Source organism: Oncorhynchus mykiss, chromosome 2, assembly GCF_057628025.1.
Source record: "Oncorhynchus mykiss isolate SJ-2025 chromosome 2, ASM5762802v1, whole genome shotgun sequence".
In the NCBI taxonomy this organism is placed as follows: Eukaryota; Metazoa; Chordata; class Actinopteri; order Salmoniformes; family Salmonidae; genus Oncorhynchus; species Oncorhynchus mykiss.
Genome location: NC_143023.1, coordinates 55,060,212 through 55,082,804, shown reverse-complemented (window position 1 = coordinate 55,082,804; position 22,593 = coordinate 55,060,212). Strand labels below are relative to the sequence as shown.

The 22,593-nt window shown below is 40.4% G+C and overlaps 1 protein-coding gene and 2 long non-coding RNA genes across 3 annotated transcripts in view; 1 reads left to right on the top strand and 2 right to left on the bottom strand.

The window, feature by feature from the left end:
• LOC118940499 (uncharacterized) overlaps window positions 1–916 on the bottom strand; it is a 22,052-nt gene extending 21,136 nt beyond the window's left edge. The window contains exon 1 of the long non-coding RNA XR_005037089.2: window positions 829–916. This is a non-coding gene — a long non-coding RNA (uncharacterized LOC118940499). The remainder of the gene's footprint in view (window positions 1–828) is intronic.
• Window positions 423–22,593, top strand: si:ch211-284k5.2 (sperm axonemal maintenance protein CFAP97D1). The gene is made up of 5 exons (XM_021565648.3): window positions 423–566; window positions 841–921; window positions 2,293–2,411; window positions 4,943–5,126; window positions 22,316–22,593. The coding sequence occupies exons 1-5, from the start codon at window positions 474–476 to the stop codon at window positions 22,472–22,474; spliced, it is 636 nt and encodes a 211-aa protein (XP_021421323.2). The 5' UTR covers window positions 423–473; the 3' UTR covers window positions 22,475–22,593.
• On the bottom strand, window positions 18,997–22,398 carry LOC149985151 (uncharacterized). Its single transcript, XR_016487197.1, has 3 exons — window positions 22,278–22,398; window positions 19,799–19,916; window positions 18,997–19,357 (listed from the first exon to the last, which is right to left on the bottom strand). It is a non-coding gene; the product is annotated as an uncharacterized LOC149985151 (long non-coding RNA).

Below are 22,593 nucleotides of genomic sequence, written 5' to 3'. Positions count from 1 at the left end.
CTGCAACATAATCTATTTTCTTACAGAAATTATTTTGAAAAAGAGAATAATGATTCGGGAAAATGTGCTCAAACAATCTAGATGTCACCATTTGGCATTTTGTGGTACATCTATTTTTTTAAACAAAATTGATTTTTTTAAACAGACATTGATGTTAGTGGCAGCCTTTGCCTTCAGGGCCTGTGTTTGGAGTAGAGCAGCTTTTTATTGAAGCCACTGGGGAGTAAGTCAGTCCACTAATAATTCATTGACATACAATCTGCCCACATTAGAAACAGTAGCATTAGTGAGGGAGATACAGGTGAGTCATGGCGCCATGGTAACTGCCTTAGGCCGAGCGAGCCTTAGTCGGACCTCCTGCTTGGAAAGTGGGGCGTGTGTGTGTGTGTGTGTGGGGTGGAGGAGGGGCGGTGGGGGGGTTTATTGGCAGGTGCCCTGAAGTGCCAGAAAGCCCAGAGCTACACAATTGAAACATGCACAAGTCGTACCAACCACTGAAACCTGCAACGAACAAGTACCTGCAGAAGAAATGGGACCAGACCAGATACGAGGAGCATAGGAATAAGGTATGAGATGAATGTGTCTGTGTGTGCCTGTATTTATACGTGCACACATATATATGTCTGTAGACAAGTACACAAGTGAATACATGTGCATATTTATTAAAGTGTTAATTCATTAAAGCATATTGTCACATGCCTGATCCCCAGGCATTTTATTTTCCTCCTGTATGATCTTCAGAAGCATTACTTACACACACCAAATTAATGAAGTAAATCAACAATGGATTACATAATTAACTTCCATAACAACCTAACATTAACTTACCATCACCTCCAGCTGAGTACGGCCAGGCCCATTGTGGACACTAAAGGCATTAGAACACCTGCACATGTTCAGCTGAAACTCAAGAAACTCCAGGTCAGTGGACGCACACACTGGTTACAATGGTGTAATGATGGGGCGGTGAGTCGGATGCAGGTGAAACGTTTTAGTAAAACATCAACACCAAGAACACGACACTAACATAAGGCAGTACATCAAGACACAAGGACAACACCAACTGGTTAGTGAACCTGGGAGAGTGACATATAAATGGGGAGGAAATTATGAAGGTAATGGCGTCCAGTTGTGAATCATAATGATTCACAGGTGCGCGTAATGATGAGTGCCAGGTGTGCGTAATGATGAATCCCAGGTCCGGTGGTTATTACTCTGGCAACGTCGTACGCCAGAGAGGGAGCAGACGTGACAAATGGCCTGATGATGTTACCTTACAGTGGTGCTTGAAAATATATATATTTGTTTATAATTGACCTTGGTATCTGGAAAAACAAAATAAACATACACTGAGTATGCCAAACATTAGGAAAACCTTCATAATATTGAGTTGCAAACTCCGCCTGTTGCCCTCAGGACAGACTCAATTCATCGGAGCATGCAGCATGTCGAAAGCATTCCACAGGGATGCTGGCACATGTTGACTCCAATGCTTCCCACTGTTGTGTCAAGTTGGCTGGATGTCCTTTAGGTGGTGGACCATTCTTGATACACAAGGGAAACTGTGCAGCGTTGCAGTTCTTGAAACAAACCAGTGCGCCTGTAACCTACTACTATACCCCGTTCAAAGGCAGTTACATCTTTTGTCTTGCCCATTCACCCTCTGAATGGCACACACACAATCCATATCTGAATTGTCTCGAGGCTTAGAAATCCTTCTCTAACCAGTCTCCTCCCCTTCATCCACACTGATTGAAGTGGATATAACAAGTGACATCAATAAGAGATCATAGCTTTCTCCTGGATTCACCTGCAGTCTATGTCATGGAAAGAGCAATGTTTTGTATACTCAGTGTGCTATCACACAATTATTGTTACTATAGGTTAAAAAGTATTGCAGTAGGACATTTAGTTTCATTGCAGACTGTATATGAACGAAATACAGTAGATAAAGTGAAATCATGTATACAGACACAGATATTTTCATCTAGCATAGCCATACAAATGGTCATAGACAAGGGTATAAAATAATTGTAAAACTGCTACTGTATCCTTACAACTACAATGTGTATGTGTCTCACATAGGCATTCAATGTCTGAAACATTAGAATGTATGCCTATATCAGTCATAAATGTCTACTGATAGCACAGTCATTACCAACAAAGGTTCGAATATCAAGATATAGTGAAATATAACCTGTCACCTGAAGTGGCATATAACTGGTTAAATGTCAATATCTGACATTTTTTAAATGAGATATGTCTGCCATTACGTCTATTTTTATCGATCAGTTACAAGATGAGAGGCTGGTCACCATCGAGAGAGACAACCGTCTCCTGTCCTCCAAGCTGTCTGACATCGTGCGGTCCAAAGGTCTGGTCGACCACAGGAACCATTATCCCGAGAGAAGGTAAGGGCTACTCACGTTTCACGTTTAAGTCACCGTTAAAAACCTCTCAGCACTGTGTCACGGCAATACTCTCCATAGGAAATGTAATACTCTTGTGTTTTGCAGTGATATTATATAACGTTCAGTCCATTATTCATAAGATCAATAAATATTTGATGACTAACTGTGGACATTCTTTGTCAAAAGAAAACATGGTGGAATATTAAATGATTTTTAAGGCTTGTCCATCCATCAAATCCTCTTTGTAGATAATGCCTCACAGAATGGTGTACTGATACTCAGTTCTGCATTTATTATTCGATTGTTTATTGGATTGGGAAAGTTGTAATTACAATACGCATATAATAAACTGTCAAATCAAATCAAATGTTATTTGTCACATGCTCCGAATACAACAGATCAAATCAAATTCAAGTTTATTAGTCACTTGCGCCGAATACAACAGGTACACCTTACAGTGAAATGCTTACTTATAGGCTCTAACCAATAATGATTTAAGAAGGTAAGAAAAAATATATAAATAAGTGTTAGGTAAAAAATAGAAAATAAAAAGTAACAAATAATTAAACAGCAGCAATAAAATAACAAGCGATGCTATATACAGGGGGTAACAGGTACAGAGTCAATGTGCAGGGGCACCGGTTAGTTGAGGTAATTGTCATGGTTTTCGTCGTCTGAAGAAGAAGAATCGACCAAAGCGCAGCGTGGTAATTGTTCATGCTATTTATTGAAACTGTACGCTACAACAAAATTAACAAAGAGAATAACCAAAACAGTCCTGTAAGGTGCAAAACACTAAACAGAAAATAACTACCCACAAAAACCATGTGGGAAAAGCTGCCTAAGTATGGTTCCCAATCGGAGAGAACGATAGACAGCTGTCCCTGATTGAGAACCATACCCAGCCAAAACAAAGAAATGCAAAAACATAGAAAAAGAACATAGAATGCCCACCCAAATCACACCCTGACCAAACCAAAATAGAGACATAAAAATCTCTAAGGTCAGGGCGTGACAGTAATTGTACATGTAGGTCGAGTTAAAGTGACTATGCATAGATTATAAACAGAGACAAGTAGCAACGTAAAAGAGGGGCTGTGTAGCCCTTTGATTAGCTGTTCAGGAGTCTCATGGCTTGGGGGTAGAAGCTGTTAAGAAGCCTTTTGGAGCTCGACTTGGCGCTCCGGTACCACTTGTCGTTTGGTAGCAGAGAGAACAGTCTATGACTAGGGTGGCTGGAGTCTTTGAACATTTTTAGGGCCTGGATGGCAGGAAGCTTGGCCCCAGTGATGTACAGGGCCATACACACTACCCTCTGTAGCGCCTTATGGTTGGAGGCCGAGCAGTTGTCATACCAGGCAGTGATGCAACCAGTGCTCTCGATGGTGCAGCTGTAGAACCTTTTGAGGAACTGAGGACCCATACCAAATCTTTTCAGTCTCCTGAGTGGGAATAAGCTTTGTCGTGCCTTCACATCTTAGTGTGTTTGGAACATGATAGTTTGTTGGTGATGTGGACACCAAGGAACTTGATAAATGTAAACTGCACCTTTAGGCCTACTTTACACTGATTTACTGCACCAGTCCCGAGATGGGATTTACAGATATTTTAAGGGCTTTTAAGATTCAAGAGAGAAGTTAAAAGAGCAAAGAGAGACTTGTTTAAGTACATTGGTCACTGTAGCTTCATTCACCTCAGTCGCTCTAAAAACACATAGCCTATTAGCTATACAATTAGTCGCTACACATTAAGTCCCATTAACTCATTAGCACAAGGACACAGGGACAAAAAACTATAATTTAATGCACAGAGGGTTCTGTTAGTAGAAAAAGTTTTTTATTAACAAAAGGCGGAGGTAGAACCACAGGTTCAAAAGTGATGAGGCAAGATTTGTCTTTTCTGGATCCTGGAGTCAAATTTTCCGCATTGACTGACCATGTCTTAAAGTAATGATTTACTGTTGTTTCTCGTTTCTCTTTGCTTCCTCAATTTCACGGCGGACAGTCTAACCACTGAGTTGGTTAAATGTAGACTCAACTATATGACATAGATGCACAAAGTAAACAGTATAGTGGTTTAATTTCCACAACAACCTAAGAGCGTTGATGCTCGAGGCTAAACTTCTCCTCTGTTTTGGTCCTGCTGCTACCACTCTGTCACAGCGTGAAATGAACCCATGCACATGCGCAGATACACTGTGTGACTGTGTGAGTGCGAAGTCTTGCATCTCACTTATCACAATATCTGCGATGCTGCTCATGGTCACGCTATTCGAGACTACCTTTAAAAGTGCTATAATACCATATACAAAACGCTATATGGGAAATAGTGTCAAGGACTAGTGCACTACTACCTGTGCCATGAAGGCCCAGACCCTTTGGCTAAAGTCATAGTACCTTGGATGATGGTACAGTAGGTTACACTGAGCATACATAGTGATGTGTGTAAGACAGAACTAAACATTCTGGGTCTCTCTCTCTCTCTCTCTCTCTCTCTCTCTCTCTCTTTCTCTTTCTCTCTCGGTGCTGTAGTCTGAACGCTGAGAAGAGGAGGGATGAGCTGCTGCAGGTGACTAATCAGAACCAGGCCATCTACCAGCGAATCACGGCCCGTGAATCTGACTACCGTCGCCAGCTCTGGTTGGACGACTGGGAGAGGGTGGTGCGCAGACGTGATGACATCGCTCGTTACCCTCGTGCTGTCGCCAACAAACAGGTGCGATCAATGTGATACAAGTCCATTATAGGAACATTGTTTTCCTCTCTGAGATAGGCGAGAAACCGGAAGCAGAATTTTCATGCATTAATTGATTCAGGCAAAACTGATTTGACCTGAATTTCTGTTTGTAAAACTGAGGTGTGTTCAGTTCGCACTGAGGTGCATTCAGTTTCCCCCAAACTTACTTGAACAGACTTTGAGCTATGTTTGATCCTGTTTGGTGGGTGTGGCAATGAAAGGCTTAAAGCAATGAATAATGTTTTAAAGGGTAGTGGCCATGCTGACAGCGTTCCCGAACCCACAACCCAATCACTCCCTGTTTTGTTTTTCAACTGGAGGTTCAGTACAGATAAAATCAAATGTAGACAAACAGAGAACACAGGTATAAATACACAGGGGATAGTGTGGAAGGCGGGCGACACCTGGAGGGGGGCGGAGACAGGTGAAACAGAACTGGGTGTGACAGATGTAGAAGTCCTCTTCAGGCTGTGCAGGGTGAACATTATAAGAGTACATTAAGGCCAGATTGTTCTTCAATATGTTCAAATGTTCATAGATGACCAGCAGGGTAAAATGATAATCACAGTGGTAGTAGAGGGTGCAACAGGTAAGTACCTCCGGAATAAATGTCAGTTGGCTTTTCATAGCCAAGTATTCAGAGGTTGAGACAGCAGGTGCGGTTGAGAGAGAGAGGGAGAGACAGTCGAAAACAAGGTAGCACATCCGGTGAACAGGTTAGGGTTCCGTAGCCGCAGGCAAAACAATTGAAACTGGAGCAGCAGCACAACCATGTGGACTGGGGACAGCCAGGAGTCATTAAGCCAGGTAGTCCTGAGGCATGGGGCTCAGGTCCTCTGGGAGTGGATGGAGAGGGAGAGAGGGAGAACTCTTCAGAATGCCCATGGCCAAGAAGAATGTGTTCCAACATGAATTAGTTCCTTGTGCTGTTGGACTACTAAATGTAAGTGAATTGTATTGGTATAATGTACTTATCTATCTAGTGCAGTTGGGACAATGGTCATTTGTGAGTGAATGTATTAATGTCTATGTTGTTAGTGTATGCAACATGATGGACTGACTGGTTTAAATGTGTATGATGTGAGAATGTATGTGTATGTGATTATTTTAATGGAAGGTGATGCCAAAGAAAATGTCCATCCTGGATGGACAATAAAGTTTTATTCTATTCTATTATATTCTAAATTAGAGGGAGCATACATAACCTTTTCACATGCGAGTTCCAAATATCTCTAACGGTCGCCCCCAGTGTGAGTTGTTTTATGCACATGATGTCAGAATGCACTCACTGTTCCAAAATGTGATTGTTACGCAACAGGACAGTTAACACACGTTGCCTGATAATTATCTATAGGCTATCTATGTTTCAACTTGTCAATTTCAAAAGATTTTCTAATAAGTTGTTACTGTAATTTAATTATGCCAATGTGCTTTCATCAATTGAAAGCCCTTAATCTATTTTATGAGAATTTGTAAGATTTCTTGTTTGCATAAAATAGACGCAGACCAGTCTTTCAATAATAGGTAATAGAATTTATTCTCGGAGCGCGCTACCACTTAAACACGTGCAGCAGTTTATATAAAGATCATGACGTCATTTCACTGCTTTAACAGAATCCCCTCCTCTCGACCGGGATAAAGTAAGGTGAAAAGTTCATTCTAACTTACTAACACACTCCTAGATAACTTTTGACCCATCAACATTATCGATCACCAATGAACTGACAGTTTTAATTAACAGACAACCTAGGAATGCACTCACTGCCTTATCTAAAAACCAGAGCTAAGTTTCAGTAGGGTCAACCATAGGCTAACGACCTTCTGTGTTTACACAGTCCACAACCCATTTGTTTCTGCCTAGTTGGAATGGTGTTCATTAACTTTTTATTACTCCTTGTCCGTGTCACACAATCCCTTCTTATGAACTCATATTGTTAATCACTTATAAAACAGCGTATAAGTTTACTTAGTTACAATTCTATGGGGATATTGTTTATTCATTTATCCATAATAATTTCAACAGTTGTATTTTCTAACAACAGTTTGATTTGAGGTGTGTTCCGCCTCCTCATCTTTTGTGACTAGGGGGCATTATTTTCATTTTTGGAAAAATAACGTTCCCGTAGTAAACGGGATATTTTGTCAGGACAAGATGCTAGAATATGCATATAATTGACAGCTTGGGATAGAAAACACTCTAAAGTTTCCAAAACAGTAAAAATATTGTCTGTGAGTATAACAGAACTGATGTTGCAGGCAAAAGCCTGAGAAAAATCCAATCCGGAAGTGCCTCATGTTTTGAAAGCAATGCGTCCCTATTGAGCAGTGAATGGGCTATCAACCAGATTACTCTTTCTCCGTATTCCCGAAGGTGTCTACAGCATTGTGACGTAGTTTTACGCATTTATGTTGAAGAATACCCGTAAGCGGCTACATTGTGCAAGTGGTCACCTGATGGCTCCCAGAGAGATTCTTGCGTAAAATACAGAGGTAGCCATTATACCAATCGGTCCTACTGAAAAAGTAATTGTCCCGGCGGATATATTATCGTAGATATTTGAAAAACACCTTGAGGATTGATTATAAACAACGTTTGCCATGTTTCTGTCGACATTATGGAGCTAATTTGGAATATTTTTGGGCGTTTTCGTGACTGCAATTTCCGGGCGATTTCTCAGCCAAACAACGGAGCTATTTCGCCTACAAAAATTATATTTTTGGAAAAAAGGAACATTTGCTATCTAACTGGGAGTCACGTGAGTGAAAACATCCGAAGCTCATCAAAGGTAAACGATTTCATTTGATTGCTTTTCTGATTTCCGTGACCAAGTTACCTGCTGCTAGCTGGACAAAATGCTATGCTAGGCTATCGATAAACTTACGCAAATGATTGTTTAGCTTTGGCTGTAAAGCATATTTTGAAAATCTGAGATGACAGGGTGATTAACAAAAGGCTAAACTGTGTCTCAATATATTTAATTTGTGATTTTCATGAATAAGAATATTTTCTAGGAATATTTATGTCCGTTGCGTTATGCTAATTAGTGTCAGTCGATGATTACGCTCCCGCATGCGGGATGGGGAGTCACTAGAGGTTCACATAGAACTAGCCGATTTCAGCTTTGCTGGTCATTTATGTTTGAGGCTTTACTGAGCTGGATAAACTTCTCTCTTCCAGAGCCCACCACACTTCACTGATGTTTGCGCAGATCAAGTATGCATATTTTTGCGCAGTCTTGCAAGAATTTGAACATTTTCTTGCTGGCGCTCGCTTTGCCTTCTTTGTTGTTTTCCTTACAAATAATAACTTTGGACATGTGTGCGTTACTTTGATAGCAAGTTCCTTATTTTCTGTATATCGTGTTGTCGTTTCTACAGTACTGCAGGCGCATACGGTATGTAGTATGTATGTTTGGAGCATAATGTATTTACAGTTTTATTCACATGTTATCATGTACTTGTGACAAATAATGCATTCCGATTATTGCATCTATTGTAATGGACACCTAGGATGTGTGTAAAATACTTTTTTGAAGTTTAGACTGATGACAATGAGCTAAGCTATTTGCCGGCTATGTGTGGCACCATGTTTGTTGACATTATACAATGCATTCTGGGTGTCAAGTCTGTCAACCGAAGATGTTGTAATGAGGTGAAGGAATGGTTCACTCATCTTTTGCGTGAACATCTGGAAGTGAATGAAGGGAAGTGGATGATCGTAGAAGACACACCCCCTTCAACATGCATACTGTAAATATACAAAACTCATCTTGTCTCCTCTTATTATGTTTGGTTGATGCGAAAAAAAATAAACATTCCGACGTGCACAAACTACCCATCGTCAGATTACTTTCGATTTCTAGAAGTGTTTTACGTAATTATTTCGATCAACGCTAGAAGTGTTTTACGTAATTATTTCGATCAACGGTGAGCTCACCTGTGATGTGATGAATTATAAATAGTAATTGCTGTTAGCTAATTCATATTGTGGTTTCTGTCAGCTGAGAGTCATAGAAATATGACCACTTGTGTTATGTCAATCTTGCCTACATTTTCCGGTTTGGATGATTGTGTTATGGCTGTAGCTACTTCTGTGAATCTCTGAACATTGCATCCAAAAATAAGCTGCTCACCTTCTGGACATAACTTTGTAAGGACTGTGTTTGTGCAAAATGTTTCTGTGAAAAAATAAGTGTGGCCAGCTCAAAGGCTGATTGTTGGGTCAATCGAAAATGGATGTTCTAAATAAGCGTTCTAATCACACCTTTTGATTGTACGCAACAGCGACCACTATTGAGCGATCACACCCGTTTGTTGGTATGTGTAAAATGGTTAAATTCACACGGGACACTAGATAAGACAGGATAATTACACTAAGTATAACGGACTGACCCTATTCCCCTGGCACATAGACTATCGCAGCATAGATACTGTAGGCTGAGACAGGGGTGGGTCAGGAGGCACTGTGGCCCCGTCCAACGATACCCCCGGACAGGGACAACCAGGCAGGATATTACCCCACCCACTTTACCAAAGCACAGCCCCCAAACCACTAGTGGGATTGCAACAGACCACCAACTTACTACCTTGAGACAAGACTGATCTTCTCCATTGCACAAACCCGAAGTGGTGCAAAACAGGACATGAAGATCACGTCAGTGATTCAACCCACTCAAGTGACACAACCCTCCTAGGGTCGATATGGAAGAGCACTCGTAAGCCAGGGACTCAGCACCCGTAATAGGGTCAAAGGGAGAGAATCCCAGTGGAGAGAGGGGAGCCGGCCAGGCAGAGACAGCAATGGCGGTTCATCGCGCCAGTGCCTTGCCATTCACCTTCGCACCCCTGGGCCAGACTACACTCAATCATAGGACCTACTGAAGAGATGAGTCTTCAGTAAAGACTCAACCCTTTCACACGTACCCTCACATGGGTGTGATTGTTCTACAGTGGTCCCTGAAGCGTACGATCACACCAATGTGATTAGAATTAGAAAGCTTATTTAGGCCAGTTTCGAATGACGTAACAATCAGCATTTGAGCTGGCCAAACTTTTTTCAGAAACTATTTACACTATTTCAGCTGTCGCCCAGGGTCAGCCCACAGACACCCGGCCTGCCACAACGAGTCGCTAGAGCCCGATGAGCCAAGTTAACGACGCTGGGCCAATTGTGCCCCGTCCTATGGGACTCCCGGCCATGGCTGGTTGTGACACAGCCCGGGAATGAACACAGGTCTGTAGCAGTGGAGGCTCCTCAGAGGAGGAAGGGGAGGACCATCCTCCTTAGGGAACTTCATAAAAATAACTATTTTAAAACATTTAAAAAGTTATCCTTTTTAGATAAAACTATACTAAATATATTCACATTTCACCAAATAATTAATTAAACACACTGTTTTGCAATGAAGGTCTACAGAAGCCTCAACAGCACTCTATATATAAGGTAGCACCGTGGTGTTGCCGGAGAACAGCTAGCTTCCGTCCTCCTCTTGGTATATTGACTTCAATACAAAACCTAGGAGACTCTTGTTTGTCAACCCCTTCCATAGACTTACACAGTAATTATGACATCTTCCAGAGGATGTCCTCCAACCTATCAGAGCTTTTGCAGCATGAACAGATATGTTGTCCACCCAATTAAAGGATCAGATAATTAATTTAGTATTGAACACATAATCTACAGCTAGCTAGCACTGCAGTGCATAAAATGTGGTGAGTAATTGACTCAAAGAGAGAGAAAGACAATAGTTGAACAGTTTTCAACAAATTAATTTCTTCAGAAATGAAGGAGAAGCAAGAGAGAGAGAGTTACACTTACTTAGCTAGCAAATGCAGCTGGCTAGTTTAGCCTACTCAAACACCCGGCTCAAACAAAGGGATGCTATGTTAGATAGATGGCTATGACCATCCAACACAACACGGGAACTCTTCCAAGTCAAGGTAAGCTTTTGGTTTAATTCATTTATTGCCATTGCGCCGGTGTAACTGCTTACTGACTTAACACTGTAACGTTACTGCATGATTTATGCAGGCTTGCTAACGCATTAGTTCTATTAGCTATGTTGACTAGGACATTATTTTAGCTAGTATGGGGACAACGATGTAGGCTGTGTGTAGTGGTTATGACATGGTTTGACTTGGAAAGTTTATTTTGCCCATGAAGGCCTGATTCATACAGTCTCCTCTTGTCACGCCCTGATCTGTTTCACCGCTCTTTGTGATTGTCTCCACCCACCTCCAGGTGTCACCTGTTTTCCTCATTAGTCCCTGGGTCATCTTGTTTGTCAAGTCAACCAGTGTGTTTTTCCCCGTTCGCCTGCTTTTCCTTCACTCTGTTTTGCTAGTGCTCCCAGTTGTGACCCTTGCCTGTCTGGACTCTGAACCCACCTGCCTAACCTTGAGCCTGCCTGCCACTCTGTACCTCCTGGACTCTGACCTAGTTTTGATCTTTTGCCTGTCCACGGCCATTCTCTTGCCTACCCCTTGGATTATAATAAACATCAGAGACTCAAACCATCTGCCTCCTGTGTCTGCATCTGGATCTTTCCTTGTGCCCTTATACCTCTGAACAGTTTATGTTGAGATGTGCATTTATTTGGGCTGAATTCAGAGATGCAGTTAACTCTAACTTTTCCTCTGTAGCACAGGTAACTGGTCTTCCTTTCCTGTGGCAGTCCTTATATGAGAGCCAGTTTCATCATAGCGCTTGATGGATTTTGCGACTGCAATTGAAGAAACTTTCAAAGTTCTTGACATTTTCAGAATTTCTGACCTTCATGTCTTATAGTAATTGGGGACTGTTTCTCTTTGCTTATTTGAGCTGTTCTTGCCATAATATAGACTTGGTCTTTTACCAAATAGGGCTATTTTCTGTATAGGACTCCTACCTTGTCACAACACAACTGATTGGCTCAAATGCATTAAGAAGGAAAGAAATGCCAAAATGTTATTTTAACAAGGCACCCCTGTTAATTGAAATGCATTCCAGGTGTCTACCTCATAAATCTAGTTGAGAGAATGCCAAGAGTGTGCAAAGCTGTCATCAAGGCAACGGGTGGCTACTTTGAAGAATCTCAAATATAAAATATATTTTGATTTGTTTAACACTTTTTTGGTTCCTACATGATTCCACATGTGTTATTTCATAGTTGTAAAAAGAAAGAAAAAACCCTTGAATGAGTAAGTGTGTCCAAATGTTGGACTGATACTGTATCAATCGCAATGATTAATTTGCTATTTAGTTTCCTCATTGCACCTTTGCATTTGGACCTGTCAATCAAACACGGTGGGCAGGGCTTTGGGAACGTTGCCTGGGCTTTCTAGCTATGCTCAGACAGAAATAGCGGTTTATTTCTTGAAGTACAGTATTTCTGGATAGGAGAGGAAGAGGCGAAGCTGTACTATATACTGAATAACTCTGTATATACTGAATAATCTTTTCTAGGAGGAGACACAGGGAGACAGATCAGGCATTGTGCTTGCTGCAAGCTACTAGCAATGATGGCTAGTATATGTAGCTAGCTAGGTTAGATACATTAGCAAGCTGGCTATGGTGAGAGGCAAGTCAACTCATTTTAAGAGATGGGTAGATGGACAAAACCTACAAAAAATATTCTGGTATAACAAATAATATAAATACACTGAACAAAAATATATGCTCCACATGCAACAATAAAAAAATAAAATCTGACTTACAGTTCATATAAGGAAATCAGTCCATTGAAATAAATTCATTAGGCCCTAATCTATGGATTTTACATGACTAGGAATACAGGTATGCATCTGTTGACCACAGATATCTTTGAAAAAAGGTAGGGGCGTGGATACAGTTGAAACCGGGATTCATCCATGAAGAGCACACTTCTCCAGCGTGACAGTGACCATCGAAGGTGAGCGTTTGCCTACTGAAGTTGGTTACGACTCTGAACTGCAGTCAGGTCTAGACCCCGATGAGGACAACAAGCACGCAGATTAGCTTCCCTGTGACTGTTTCTGACAGTTTGTGCAGAATTTATTCTGTTGTACAAACCAACAGTTTCATTAGCTGTCTGGGTGGCTGGTCTCAGACGATCCTGCACGTGAATAAGCTGGATGTGGAGGTCCTGGGCTGGCGTGGTTACATGTGGTCTGTGGTTGTGAGCCTGTTGGACTTACTGCCAAATTCTTTAGATTATCAGCAACAAAAAAGGTTTCAACAACTGCTTGAAGTCCTGAGCCAACCTGGATACCAACAAGATCCTGAAGGAAATCGACGAGTACCAGCAGCTTTCTGCTTTGGAGGAACAACATACTCCATTGATAGAGCCAGCTACCTCACAAAAGAACTCCAACCGACCAAAAAAAGAAGAGATAAATCAACAAACAGGGACAATTAACTTACCATTGAAGTAGAGGCTAGTGCTGTTGCTGGAATCCATGCAACACTTAAAAAGTTGTGTGAGGAGGTAGCAGGGCTGAGGGGGAACTTGGAGTTTAGTCACAGTGAAATTCTCGCACTCCTAGGAGATAAGTCACTCACAGCCAAGGTAAAAACCCTCGAATCCAATATGGATTGTCTACTCAGGGAAAACAGGGGGATGACAGATTCGCTACCAGACATACAAACCCAAAGTATGCGTGATTTATTTGTATTTTTCTTGGATTTTGACAAATGCAAAGGGCGCAGTGAGAGAGTTCATGCAGTCCACCCTGAAAGTTCCTCTAGAGACTGTAAACGAGGTGGTTTCCCAACGAGTGCACAGGCTTGGAGCTCAGAGAGACAAGACCAAGGGTCCCCAACCTATCATCCCAAAATAGGGGAAGGGAACATCAAGGGCCAAAATTCAGTCTCAATTACCAATTTCCCCGGGAGATAAACGAACGCTGCAAGAGACTGTATCCTGTACAGAAGCAACCGAGGGAGAGGGGTAAAGCATTGTGGACAAACTCTTTATAGAAGGACAGTTTTTTTTCCCAGACAGCTCCATAACAACATGGTTATACTAAAATCTACAGGGACACCAGGTTACGGAAAAAAACATGGGGATTGTAAAATATCTGAACAGTCTGAAGTTGATACACGCACACACACACTCAAATACACACTCGCTTACACACACGGACACACACACGGACGCACACACACATACATATTTGATCGCTCTCCTCTCTCTCTCCCCCTCTATTGTCTAGACCTTGTTATAATGCAATATGTTTCTTGTTTGTCCATCTTTTGTATGTCTTTGTCTACACAGTATATGTTTACAACAAGCAATGGGAAGATATCAGAAACCCATTGCATATATGTGTATATATATAATATATAGCCATTGATTCTAGAATAACTTATAAATGCTTCATGAGCTTAGTTCAACTATCACACTCTATGAGAACCCAAAATATAAGCTTGTTTTACTCCAATGTTTGTAAACATTGTAAATGTAAACAAACACTGTATAGCCTCATTACATGGTTAAAACAATAATTGCATCCACAGTTCTGTCTATTATTCTGAGAGTGGTCACATTTCTCCAGGCCCATTCCTCAGCATTTTTACCAAAACAGAGGCTGGCCGACCGTTTTGTTATTGTTTAATCGGTGGATTTGCCCTTTACACAGCTACATATTATCAAGATATCAAAGTGTCACCAACATAAGGTAAGCAATAGGCCTATAGAAAATGCACCATATGGCTTTCCTTTTTCACACGTAAATAGCACTTTTCAGCAGTGCTCAAATCATGCCATTCCATGAACACAGCATTTGTTTTTCAACTCGAATCAATAAGCTCAATCAGTCCTCCATGACAACAAAATCATAAACAACCGAGTCGGGCTGGCTAATAAGTACTTCGTTTTGGGGTCATGCTCAGGTAAAACAATTTGGCTAATCTGTACTTCCATATTTCCAAATCCTATTCTTGAAGACCAAGGTGTATAACATTTATTGGAATGACTGGATTTCTGATAGACCTTGGGTTTAAATGTTAAGATATAATTTAATCGTATTATTATATGTAGTAGAAAGCGATGGGTTAGAAGAAGCCTACATAACCAAGCCATAAAGTAAAATGTAACATCCATACTGTATATGGCCAGCTATGTAAACTTTAACATTGATTTATCCTGCAATAGATGTTGTTCAATTGGTAAAATGCATTTGTCTTCTTCTTAAGGGGAAAGTAATCTAAAAGTAACAGAATGTAATCAGATTACGTTACTGAGTTTTGGTAATACAAAAGTTACGTTACTGATTACAATTTTGGACAGATAACTAGTAACTAACGGATTACATTTAGAAAGTAACCTACCCAACCCTGACTGTTGACAGGAAACACTCTACATCTTTAGATTAAGTTGCGTGGAAAAAGGAATGGGGCAGTGAAATAATTATCTGTCATGGAAAAAGGAGCTCAAAAGGTGTAATGATACTAATTAACAAAAATGTCGATCCGAATGTGCAAACAGTCAGGAATGATCCGCAAGGAAGTTGGACCCTTTTAAATATGAAAGTGGTTGAAAAACAGATTTGACTCATTAATCTATATGGTCCAAATCAAGATGATGCACACTTTTTTGAAAATATTTATTACAATCTATTAAACTTACAGGCAACAACTGATCAAATCATTATGATGGGAGACTACAACACAGTACTAAGTACCTCAATAGACCGTAAAGGAAATCATTCTACAAACTATCATCCTCGTGCCCTTAAGATCACAAATATTATGGACACGTTAGAAATAGTGGATATTTGGAGACTAAAAAATCCTGACCTAGTGAGACATAGATGGAGGAGACTTAATCAATCCAGTTGTCTTTACTACTTTCTTGGCTCTTTCTCTCTAGCATCAAAGGTTAAACAAATATTGATAGGAGACAGAACGAGATCGGACCATCATCTAATTAACCTTCACAAAACTCTTACAGAATGTCCACTTGGACAGAGACATTGGAAATGTAATCAAAGTCGACTGGAGGACAATTTATTCTTAACTAAGACAAAATAATTCATAATTTACATTTTCCCAGTATATTATAGGTTCAGCAAACCCCTTATTGTTTGGGATACCTTTAAATTTACCTTCACAGGTCATTCAATGCAATATTCATCAGTAAAGAAAAAGCGTTTTTCGTCTAAAGAGACAAGACTACCAAGGGAAATACAGGAACTAACAGTACAGGTAGATACCAGTAAAACAGTACTACAGAGGTACAAAACAAGTTAGAGGGAAAAAAAGACCTGGAGGAACTCTAAGACAAAAATAAAGCAAACTGGATGGAACAAATTCTTCCTGAATCTTCAACAAAGGAACGCTACCAAAATAATTTGCAGAAACTCGTTACTATAGACGGAGTCATTGATGATTCCATTGATGATTCTCCATATTATATTTTAAAAGAAGAAGCTAAATATTTTAAGCAGATGTTTTATTTTCTGTCTCCTCCTCACCCCCTGAACGAAGATTACTATAAGGAATTATTTCCAAATATGATTATAATTTTTTTACAATTCATCAGGAAGGGCAAATTACAGAGGAATAACTTTTTGAGGCTATTAAATCCTTTCAGTCTGGAAAAACCCCACGGCTTGATGGCATATTGGTAGACGTATATCAAGCCTTTTTTGATATACAGCTTGTTTTAACTACTCCTATATACATGGTAGTCTGTCAGGTACTCAGCAGGAAGGTCTGAATTCACTACTTTTAAAGCAATACCCAGATGGCAAATACAAAGATCCATCTAAAAATCTGGAGGCTTCTTACACTTAGTGCATAGCACTCAGAATTCAAAAGGTTTTACCAGGTATTGTTCATTCTGATCAGACAGGTTTTTTACTTGGGCGATACATTGGAGATAATATACGACAACTACTAGAAATAATAGAACATGAAACATCTATGAAGCCAGGCCTGGTAAATGCCTGGATTTGTTTCCATTTTGGTGAGTCTCTTATTCAATGGGTAGAAGTAAATGTATAGCATCCCCAGGTGTAAAATAGTAAATGGCGGCTACTTCTCAGAGAGTTTTGAACTGTCAAGAAGAATTAAACAAGGGTGTCTGCTGTCACCATATATATTTCTTTACGGCCATCAAAATGCTAGCTATTGAAATCAGATCAAATAACAATATTAGAGGATTAGAAACGCAAGGCTTGAAAACAATGTTGTCCGTTTATGCCGATGACTCAAGTTTTATGTTAAGTCCGCAAGCTAGAGCCCTGCAATGTGTCATTGAAGATCTAGATAACTTTTCTGGCCCCTCTGGGCTAAAACCTAATCACTATGAAGTGTACCATATTACGTATTGGATCTTTAAAAGACAACTTTTACATTACCCTGCAGTTTACCTAAAATATGGCCTGACAGTGAAGTAGACATACTTGGTATTCATATCACAAACATAAAAACAGTAAATGAATGCTCCACAATGAATTTCAATAGAAAACAAGTAAAAATAGACAAGATCCGGCAACCATGGAGAGGTAAATACCTGTCTATTTATGGAAATATTACACTGATTAACTCCTTAGTCATATCTCAGTTTACTCACAAAATTATAGCGCTGCCTACTCCTGAGGATTCATTTTTCAAATCAAATGAGCAAAAAATATTTCACTGTATCTGGAATGGTAAACCAGACAAGATAAAGCATGCCTATGTATATAATGAATATGAACTGGGGGGGCTGACATTATTAAATATAAAAGCACTAAACGTCTCTCTAAAAGCTTCACTTATTCAAAAGTTTTATTTGAACCCAAAATGGTTCTCAAGTAGATTACTAAGAAAAGCTTATCCCTTGTTTAAAAATTGCTTTTTTGCCTGTGTGCAGATTGCCATTTTTTATTTTTGATTAATGAAACCTTGTTCAAAGTATCTCTCTTTTTCAAACAAGCAATGCAGAGCTGGTTACAATTTCAATTTCACAAAAGATAGAACAAATATTACAACAAATTTGATGGTTTCTCTAAAATACCTGTATTTATGGAAAAGGTGTTTGAGAAGGGTATTCTGTTTTTAAGTGATATTGTACATTGGAATGGAAGTTATGTATTTCCTGGAGCTTTCAGAATTGTATGGGAAGGTCTGCTCAATCCATTCAGACCCCTTGACTTTTTCCACATTTGGTTACATTAGAACCTTATTCTACATTGTAGAATATTAGTGAAGACATCAAAACTATGAAATAACACATATGGAATCATGTAGTAACCAAAAGTGTTAAACAAATCAAAATCAACTTTTATATTCTTCAAAGTAGCCACCCTTTGCCTTGATGAGAGCTTTGCACACGCTTGGCAATGTAGAAAATAGTAAAAATAAAGAAAAACCCTTAAATGATTAGGTGTGTCCAAACTTTTCACTGGTACTGTATATATATTGACATAGTGACTGTGTGTGAGAGAGAGAGCAAGAGGGACCCATTTGGTCATTAGTCTTTACAAAAACTTCTGGTTGTCATTTGTCATGGCACCATCACGGTATCCCCACAAGAGATGGGAAGCCCACCTGCCTGCTCTGTCCCTTCAGTACTCTGACACAATATTTTCTTGAGCAGTAAAGCTGTTCATTGACTGAATATTGTTCAAACTGCAAGCCAAAGTAAGTAAGAGGGTGGCTTTGCACAAGCCTTTGCTTGTGCAAGCCACAACGGCTCATAGGAGCAAGAGCCTATCTCCTGTTTCTGTAGTGTGAGGCAGCACGTACACCCCCTGGATAAGACAGGGATCAAACTGTCCAACCTTCAAATCTCAGGAAGGACACTAACAACAAGGGCACGTAGATGGTTATGCAAGCCATAGGTATAACTATATTGCATATTAAGTTGTTCCATGTCGACTGGAAAATGAGAGGCATGTACAATTAACCAAGACAAAGTATTTTATTAGATAGAGACATTGTCCTACAGGTAATAGTTATTCTTAGAATCTTAGAATCACTGGTGTTCAACAAACATATTACTATCTACACAAAGTCAACATACTGTACGATTGGCAGAGCAATAACATTTCTGTATTGTTTTTTGCAGAACATCTTATTGAACCTGTGACTAGTGGTAGTTGTAATTTTGACTGAACACTTCAGGCAGTTCAGAGAGATTGGATAAGGCTGCCCTCATATTCTTCATCAGTAAAGTTAGAAATATTAGTAGTATCAGTGGGGATGATATTCCGTGTTGGTTTCTATCAGCTATATACGGAGACAAGTCATCAGCCAGAACTGCCTGTGGAAAAAGGAGTACAAAATATGCAAAAAGGTTAGCATGGATGGAAACCTAAAACACAGATGATCAATGTTCAACTCATGAAAAGTGCACTAGTCACAATTCAATTCACATATCCTACTGTTTTTATTGTTCACAATAACTGTATGCTCTAGTTTAGTGCATGCCATAACCAATCAATCATTCACTCAATTTATCCAAGTGTGGTCTTATTGAGTTCAATGAGGTGTTATAGCACAAGTAGGGATGACAAGGTTCACACTGTTAGGCAAGAAAAATGAACACTAAACTAAACAATTGTACAAATCCATTGCTCTTCAATCCATGAAAGGGAGTAGCTGAGTGCAGACCCTTGGAAGAAGGGGAGGGTATCAAGGCATCTTTCAGCCATTTTGATGCCCTTCCAGCCAGCCCTTGCTTTCTATGGGAGAGCATCCTTACCTGTCTACTGGTGGGCAGCTTGGTAAGTGGCATCTGGAAAGACAGAAGGGGGCAGTGTCTGCTGGAGGAGCTGCTGGGGTTGCCCATACACAGCAGTGACATCATAGTTTCCTGAGAGCTGGAACATGAAATAGATACGTTGAAAGGAACACTGTCGGGTCTGGGCCAAATGAACTAACATAGAAAAGGATTTTCTTTCAAAAAACTTGGTAGCCTTCAAATCAGACAAAATGTGTTCCACGATGTCTTGTTGAGACAGTAGCTAGTTAGCTAGGCTAGCCAGTGGGCTAACTAGCGAATGTTAGACAGTAACCAAAGATGTTTTATAACTAACCCAAGATAGACCAGAGCCTGTCGTTTCCATGTGAGAAAATGAATAATAGTGGACAGAACAAGCAAGGAGGTGGGCAGAGCCAAGTATAGAGATCCTATTGGTACATTCTAGCATTTATTTGCATATTTCCATTAGGGAATGCCTACTCTGTGTGTATGCGGTTGTGAAGTAACTCAATTCGCCCTTGCACTTCTAAACCACACCATTTTTAGAAACTTTGGCAAAGGGTGAAGTCTACAAAACGTGTTGGTTAGAGAATCTTGTTTGGAAAAAGAAAACTGTAGTTGAGATCAAATGTTTAATAAAAAATGAGCAGAATGTCGGCCAAAATCCATCTTGATCCATCTCCTCCCACTGCCGGCCAGTGGGCTTCCTCTCATCACCATATTTGGTAGTGAGTGGAAACGCCACCCGGATGCTTCACATTTACACATCCGGTGAGATAGCTGGCTCATTGTTCTATCTGTGGTAGCTGGCTTCATATAATAGCTAATTAGCCATATTAGCTACTAGTAGCTCCCCTCCACTGAGCTCCTGCAAACTCCTCGCACACACTGGCTGTTGTTCTTCTTCTGTGGGGTTTGACACTGGCCGTTGTTGCCGGGACAGCCTAAAAACACACCTCATCGATACAGCTACGACCGAAAGTGACTATTGCCAGAGTCCGTGCTATCCAATATACTTGGGACCTCCCTACCCCATTGAAGTTGAAATGTAAAATGTTTAGGTAAGGTTTATGATTAAGGTAAGGGATAAGGTTAGGGTTTAGGGTAGGGACGTCCTAAGGATCCCGGATAGCACTGACCCTGTTGCCAGCAAGCACAGACAACCTCTTCCATCACATGTTACCAAAGACCCGCCCACTGTGTTTGATTGACAGGTCTAACACACATCGAAAATGAAAACGCAAAGGAGCAATGAAGAAAGGAAATAGAAAAATTATGCAACTCAATTTTAGGGAAGGTGTTCCTAACGTTTGGTACACTCATCAGTGGCGGCTGCTGAGGGGAGGACGGCTCATAATATTGTCTAGAACGGAGCAAATGGGAATGCATCAAACAGAGGAAAACCATGTGTTTGATATATTTGATAGCATTCCACTCCAGCCATTACCACATGCCGGTCCTCCCCAATTAAGGTGCCACCAACCTGCTGTGATACTCAGTGTACATGTGGTCAAATACTTATAGAGCATATGTTGGCTGTATTTCTTTGTGTGTCAGTGGAGATCTGTGCATGTACAAAGAATACAAAGGATATATATTAAAAAAAACTCAAGGTGAATAGTACTGGGGCGGCATGTAGCCTAGTGGTTAGAGCGTTGGACTAGTAACCAACCGAAAGATTACAAGGTCAAATCCCCGAGCTGACAAGGTAAAAATCTGTCGTTCTGCCCCTGAACAAGGCAGTTAACCCACTGTTCCTAAGCTGTCATTGAAAATAAGAATTTGTTCTTAACTGACTTGCCTGGTACAGCAGCACTATGCAGAGACCTTTTTACACACTCCAATTAATTTACAAGCATTTCAGTCTGGAACACTTTTTGGAATCTAAAATGTGCTCGCTAGCTACCTGGGGGATGAAAGCCCTGCAGTTTCAAATCAAATTTTATTAGTCACACCCGCCGAACAACAGGGAAATGCTTTCTTACGAGCCCCTAACCGACAGTGCAGTTTAAAAAAAAAACGGATAAGAATAAGAGATAAAAGTAACAAGTAATTAAAGAGGAGCAGTAAAAAAAAATAACAATATATACAGGGGGGTGCGCCGGTACTGAGTCAATGTCCGGGGGCACCGGTTAGTTGAGGTAGTATGTACAGAGTTAATTAAAGTGACTATGCATAGATGACAGATAGTGGCAGTGGTTTGGAGAGGGGAGGGGGGAGCAATGTGGATGGTCTGGGTAGCAATTTGACTAGATGTTCAGGAGTCTTATGGCTTTGGGGGTAGAAGCTGTTTAGAAGCCTTTGGAATGTCTAATAATGATTGGTAGTGAAGAACTAGCCAGGTCCCATTCTGTACGTGCTGTAGCAAACTATTGTCATGCCATGCAATGTTTGGCATGACAATGAAGGAACACAGAGAGGTTGACTTTAAGTGGAATCAGACTGGACCATCAGGCTAACTAAGAAGTGACGCGCATACCTTTGTTCTCGTGTCCCCCTTACTTCTTCTGTAAGTAGAAATCCAAGCGGAGGGTGGAGTTTGCGGGCAGTGACTCGGGACAAAGGGAGAAGTCTTCCGAAAGCAACAGCTACAGTGACACCAACACTGACCAGGAGGTGGAGGAGGAGGAGGAGAAAAGGGAAACAGAAGAAAACAAAGATACTCTAAATGAATGATGAAGTGGGAAAAAAACTATTGAAATAAGCATTACTTTTAGTTTTATTCAGAAGTCTGTGATGTTGTATTCTTTCATGCCATCAATTCCTGTTTTAATAAAGAGGCGCTATGGCAGAAA

Excerpts from the sequence above, each read along its gene's own strand:
- si:ch211-284k5.2 (XM_021565648.3), top strand. The coding sequence starts at position 474 with ATGCACAAGTCGTACCAACCACTGAAACCTGCAACGAACAAGTACCTG. Across the intron at positions 2,412-4,942 it reads AACCATTATCCCGAGAGAAG|TCTGAACGCTGAGAAGAGGA; the intron begins GTAAGGGCTACT and ends TCGGTGCTGTAG. Across the intron at positions 5,127-22,315 it reads GTGCTGTCGCCAACAAACAG|AAATCCAAGCGGAGGGTGGA; the intron begins GTGCGATCAATG and ends TTCTGTAAGTAG.